General features: G+C 39.9%; 1 protein-coding gene across 3 annotated transcripts; it reads right to left on the reverse strand.

The window, feature by feature from the left end:
• Positions 1-981: 981 nt before the first annotated feature.
• Positions 982-5,943, reverse strand: LOC108340420 (zinc finger CCCH domain-containing protein 53). Of its 3 annotated transcripts, none has more exons than XM_017577801.2 (10): positions 5,253-5,943; positions 3,714-4,900; positions 3,439-3,612; positions 3,164-3,349; positions 2,986-3,074; positions 2,635-2,883; positions 2,355-2,520; positions 1,973-2,185; positions 1,797-1,874; positions 982-1,668 (listed from the first exon to the last, which is right to left on the reverse strand). In XM_017577801.2, exons 2-9 carry the CDS (start codon positions 4,685-4,687, stop codon positions 1,811-1,813), a joined length of 2,115 nt encoding a protein of 704 aa, XP_017433290.1. In that variant the 5' UTR covers positions 4,688-4,900; positions 5,253-5,943; the 3' UTR covers positions 982-1,668; positions 1,797-1,810. The 3 variants fall into 3 exon arrangements, with proteins under 3 accessions (XP_017433290.1, XP_017433292.1, XP_017433291.1); XM_017577803.2 differs by having other exon boundaries at positions 3,170-3,349; positions 5,253-5,941; XM_017577802.2 differs by lacking the exon at positions 5,253-5,943 and adding an exon at positions 5,141-5,239.
• Positions 5,944-6,320: the final 377 nt, after the last annotated feature.

Below are 6,320 nucleotides of genomic sequence, written 5' to 3' on the forward strand. Positions count from 1 at the left end.
TTAATCAAAAGTGCTTAAATTGGGTTTCGACATTTTAGGGATGTTAACTACAGCACCAAAGTGTTCTGTCTTTTGTTCTAACACAAGTTTTCATACTTTATTCACATAATTTAAGTTGTACATTTGTCCATTCAAAGTGCAAAGTTCTGCTGAAATGTGACAGGTGAAGATTAATTTATACTTAAAATATGATGAAGTATTTTATAATTCAAGACCATAATTAATTTCCATGCATAATAATAATCACACGCTGTATTTATTATGGAGGGAGACCAATATTTAAATTTTTTTGAGGCTAACACATTAAACCTGTTGCAGGCAATATGTTACTTTCAAAAATCTTTGGTTTTGATCAAAGAAAAAGGCACTAAGGTAATAAACCAACCAATATCCATTGTCGCTTGTGTTGTTGTGCCCGAGGTGAGGTGAGTCTAGTTTTGAAGACGGAGCTTTCTCACAAACACTTGGGGGCTATGGAAAACTAGAAAGAGAGCAATACAAAGAAAGCACAGTAAATCAAGACTAAGTCACACCTTCATAAGGCAACCGAGCCCCAAAGAGCCCCAAAGATTCGAGTAACTGGAGAGTTTTGTCATATGTGGGGCATCTACCCTACTTTTAGATCTATGCATGTCCTTTCCAGTGATGAAAGATAAACTTAAGGGTACATATTTTATTATTGCAGATTAAAGGGTAGATGAAAAAGAAAAGTGGCATCACTCACATGGGTAGGTGCTGGTGGGTAGGACCTATACACAACCTGGCATTATATAAATGTGTGAGGCCCACTTGCAGTGTCAGCAACCCCCATGTGATGCTGTGCATTTTGGACCCTCTTCTTTCCTCTCCAATAATGGCAAAAAAAAAGACAGACCCCACCAATTTACAAATTGAAAGGCAAAAATAATTGCAAGAACAAAGAGACAAATTCTCCTTCAAAATAAATAAAGCAAAGAGGAGAGGCAAATAGACCAATCAGACTAAAATCTCAACTTTTGATTCTTCTTTCTAATTCTTTCTTTGATAACTGTGTGTAACAACTAAGTAGAAGTACAAGCATAACTGATTAAACATAACCTCCATGCTAAAAATCTCCACTTTGAACTTTAATCAGCTAAGATTAACACTTTTACAGTCCTCTCCTCACTTATAGCTTTCAAATTCAAGTTACCCTTCAAGTGGGGGGTTTGAATCAGCCTTGGAGTTATAAAGCTCTGCCTTTTTGCTTTTACCACTTCATCTGTGCATGTTTTTCTCTGGGAAATGCTCCAGCTATACAAAGACTTGAAATTATACCTGTAACAACATTGAACTAACACTCTACACTACTACATAACCGAGGGTAGGAGATGAAATTACAGTGCTTGGGAGTTCCTATTACACATTTGACTCTGGTGATTCTTTCTGTGTTATTTTAACCTGTGGTTCACTCAGCTACTACTACAGATACGATAAAAAGAAAATGGTGGAATAATAATGCTAATATAACAAAAGAAGGGGGAATGCCTGCCCCACCTTCTTTACTCAACTGCTTTTTTCCGTATGCATTTTGTATGGTTGTAACAAGTATAGTATTAATGATTGATGGTGATGGCCGTCATGGTGGTGGTGGTGATGATGGTGGTTTTCAACTGATTTGTCCCGGTTTGTTTAGTCATCTTTCACTTCCTGTAAATATTGCACAAAAAAGACCAAACCGACATCCAAATTTAATATTCTAAACAACAAATCAATCCACCTTGAAGACAACAAGTGCAACAGAACTTCGTCAACATAAACTTCCAAACTACCTTTACCTGAACTCAGGAAACTAAATGCCAATCGGGCCACCCGTGCCCGGGAACATCCCAAAAGTTCCATGGCCAGAAGGGAACCTGAATCCAAACCCATATCACAAAAAGTTCAAAAATTTATGAATAATGAAAACTCATGCCATGGGAAAAGCAAGAAAAGAATGTAATGACAACAATACCTTGGTATTTGACAGTTATAGGATTTGAAAGTCCCCATGTCAATTGCAGATGCTGGTGGAAGCAATGCACTAGTACCAAATTTGGAGTTGACAGATGCACCCGAGGCATCTGTGTCAATGGCCTCAACAGTTCCATTAGAGAAGGAAACCATCAAGTCTCCAGCAGCTTTTGTTGGGGAAGCAAAAGGGCTATCAGGGAGATTATGCTCCGAGCTGTATTTATTCATAAACCGTTCAAAATAGGACCATCAAATCAGGAAATTAGGAAAACCTGAATAAATGCACAATGTTTTTTGGCATGGACTGAAAAAGAGTTTGGTGCAAAAAGGTGTTTACTATTCTGGTGCCCTCTAACTATTCTAGATAAGAGCAAGTTCTATACCATTCTTGCAAATCAATATCTTCATGACCAGAGTTCTGCTTGTCATTGCCTTCATTTAATCCATTCTCGCCATTGACCACCACTTCCTTGCCAACAGAAACGTTGACAGATTGCAGACCAGCAGAAACTGAATCAGTACTAGGTGGAGCAGAAGTTGAACCATTCTCTGGAACCAAGTAGCACAAATCTCAATAAATTCATAACACTCCCAAAAAATGCACCGAGTTCAATTCAAAAGCAGCTGGAATCAGCTCATTTCAAATGTAAAAGAGAGATATACCCTTTGGGGCCTCGGAAATATTGTGAAAGGAAGGAAGAACAAGATTTTGGTTGAACATGTTAAGAGAGTGTGCTGGGGAAGGAATTGGACTTCCAGTGGAGAGTGCACGCTGGTGATGCTTCTTGATGTCAAGAAGCTGCAGGCCCATTAGCCTCCTACTTTGGAGCTCTAGAGCTTGCTGCAAATCAGCTTCCTCCTCCAGCTTCCTCCTCCACAGCATGTCTTGAGTATTGTAGAACATTCTGCCTCCTGAAAACATACAAGACAATAAAGTGTTAAGTACAGTAGGTTTGACCAACATAATCTGAAAAGATAATAAAGAAGAAGGTTTAACCAAAAGCATTAACCTACCAAGTTGAAGATCAAATTGGTCCCTAGCATCTAGTCCAGTAGGAGTACCACTTGGTGAAAAATCTCCTCTATCTACCTGCTGCTGCTTCCTGGATATCACACAAAAACATGAACACGTTAAAAAAGCTCAAGATAACCAGAAAGAGAAAGATAACGAAAGAGCAGAGAGAGGAGGTGCCTGTACTTGTCCGGGACTTTGCCCTTCTCCTTGTAAGGCTTAACAAGCACTCGAGCATCACACACAAAATGAGGATTTCCTTTAGATAGAATAAGCTTCACAGTCTCCGGGTAAACAAAGGTAACAAAGCCAAACATTCTCTTCTGCTGGTATGGGATCCTCACGTCTTGGACTGGGCCATAAATGCTTCAACCACAGAATTAGAAACTTAGTTAATATTTCTGCCATTGTCATACCATGCATTGGAACTCCGGCAAAAGCTAAACAACAATAACCTGAAGTAATTTGAAACATCTTCCTCTCTGAAAGTGCTATCTGCTGGGAAAGTCAAGTAGATCTGCCTGGAAGCTGGGTTTACCATTCCAGGACTGTTCAGAGAAAAATCATTTCTTTCAAGCCTGGATCGTCCAAATTTATGCAAATCCTCACTCATCATCAGAGCTGCAGCTCTGCAATTATTATCAGTCATGATTAGAATCCTACACCTCAACCATTACAAAGACAGCACTAATCAAAACACATGATTGCATGGTATGAAAGCACTACGTACCGTTGAGTATCATTCTGTTGCTGCTGCAACAGCAAATTCATGCACTTAGGGGAGTATGGAAAAGTAGAAGAGGCCATGAACTGAGAAGCAGCAGCCAGTCTCTGCTGTTGAGAAGATTTAGCTCTGAAAAGCTCATGGCACTGCTCCATCATCTCAAGCTTGCTAGGAGACCCAACCATTGCAGCAGGAGCAGCAGCATCAGCATCTCCAAGTCCACCATGAAGGAACCTGCAACTAGTGCCATTTTTACAGTATCCCCTAGCAAAGTAAAGACAAGGCTTCCACCCCAACCCGGAATTGGAGTCCTCAGAGCCCAAACAAACATCATTGACAGAACAACTCCTGCGGTGAAGAGACCCTCCCCAATCGAAGGAAGGAAAGAGAGTAGAGTCAGAAGCAGCAGTAGGACTTGAAGACAAGTCCGAGTGACAAGGGTAAAACAAATCAGGGTTATTTTTGTGAGCATGAGCAGAACCATCATTCAGAAAAGAGAGCTGGTCTTGAAGTTGGAAGTCATCAATCGGATCTGAGCCTCCATTTGCATAAAAGGATAAGGAGGATGAAGAAGTAGAAGAGCCAACAACCAAATTGTTGGGGCTCATCAAACTATCAGGGGTTTGAAGCTCAGACATAGTAGGCCATGAAGAAGAAGTAGAAGAAGGGTTTGGAATGGTGAGAGAGGGAGGGAGGTTGATAACACCGAGCCTTGAAGAAGTAGAGTTCTGCCTCGGAAGGAACGGTGAAGGAGAAGGAGGAGTGGAGGGTGTTGGCGGAGAGTTCAAAGGTAAACCTAACTCCTTGCGGGCTTTAACAATCACTGAGTGAACAAGTGCTTCTGGACCAAATGCTAATCTAATCATTTCTTTTTCACCATGGTCTTGAAGCAGAAGCAAACCCATGATTTTGGAAGCATTTTCTGGGTCCAAAGTTTGGACCCTTAAGAACACAATTCGTGTAGCTTCGTAACCATCCATGAGTGAACAAAAGGGATTACTACATGGTTCCAAAGAAACTAGTCTATCCCTAAAAATCAAATCTTCTTTTTCAAGTTGAGTCTCTCTCTCTCTATTCACTAGTGACTATCTTTCTCACTCCTGTTGCAAGTAAAGTTTCTTTCTCAACCACACACAAGCCCTACCTACCAACTTGAGATGAGTGGTGATACAGTGACTTTCTTTCTCGTATTCCTGCAAGCAAAGAAAAGTGAGTTAAAGAAGAAAGGAGAGTAAGAAAGTTGAGTGTTAAAAGTAGTATTCCCGTGTGCATGATTAATGGGAGAAGACTAATGGAGAAGGGTGTCAAAAGTTACCTTTGATAAAAAGAACGAATTTTTAAAAAGAAAATAGAGATGGACATAACATGGTAGTTGAATCTATAAAGAAGTAATGAGTGTCAAAGTTGCAGAAACAACAGAACGACAAACTTACAAAACAAGTTCGTTTCTTTTCCTTTCTTTTGTTCTCCCTCCAACATCTAAATCTCTAACCTTGTCCAAAATAAAATCGAAATGCAGACATGAGCAAAAGACTAGGACTTTACCTGTGAAAGGAAAACAAGGTCTCTCTCTCTCTTGGTTTAGTTAATGTTTTTGAAAGCAGTGGTACCCATCAACCTCAAACACAATGGTTGTCGAGTTACTCCAAAAGCCAAACCACCGCCCTATTCATAACATGGTTGCAGATAGAAGCAGCAGAAAAAACATCAATTGCATCAGTGACCCTTGTGTGTTTTTATGGGGTTCTGGGCAAGAGTGGGCAGTGAAGTTGAGAGCTGAACTATTTCTGATTTGCCCTTTTATCTTTCTCAGCCTCAACAATTAGGCCAAGATTTTCTTCTCTCTCCCACCCCACTCACTTTGCCCCACTTTCTCTGTGTTGTGTTATGCTATGTAGACCCTTTCTCTCTCATGCCATGGTATCATTAACAAACGCTAGAGGCCGTGCGTGTGTGTGGTATTTGTGCCCCATAATAATGTTATCTTATGTTGTGTTGTGTGCTTCTTCTATCAGATCCAGATCCTTGTTTCAAATACTGCATGTTCAAACTTTCACCTGCCTCTAACCTCTGACAAGCTTTTCTAATTCCGGTGCTATTTATTTACTTATTTACTACTTCCAATTTTCAAAAAACAAAACATAGCTGAACTCAACAACACCCTTTGTTTGCGTTGTTCACCATGGTTTACTCCAATTTCTCTGAGTTTGGTTTCACGCTCCAATGGTTTCTCTCAGTCTCAGAAGCAATTATGTGACTATTATATATGTTCATTGGAGAGTGAACAACACGCCCTCAGGTTTTGCCTTGACTTGATCATGGTGTCTTCTTTACCTTGGGAAGAGTCAATGCCACCCCAATCAGACACGCCCTCACTCTATCTCTGATTATATCTTCTAAACACATCATTTCCCATTTGAATTATTTCTTAGTTGTTTGTTTGGTTATGTTATGCCCCACAAGTTGTTCTTCTATTTTTGTTCTCAAAGGTTCTTCCTTTACTCTTATCCCAGGTATATGTAATTTATTAGGATTATTGGTATGATTTAATGCAAGAGAAAAAAAAAGGTGGTTACTTTGATGATTTCTTTCTTCTAAATCTAAACATTCAAC

Source organism: Vigna angularis, chromosome 5 (assembly GCF_016808095.1).
Source record: "Vigna angularis cultivar LongXiaoDou No.4 chromosome 5, ASM1680809v1, whole genome shotgun sequence".
Taxonomy (NCBI): Eukaryota; Viridiplantae; Streptophyta; class Magnoliopsida; order Fabales; family Fabaceae; genus Vigna; species Vigna angularis.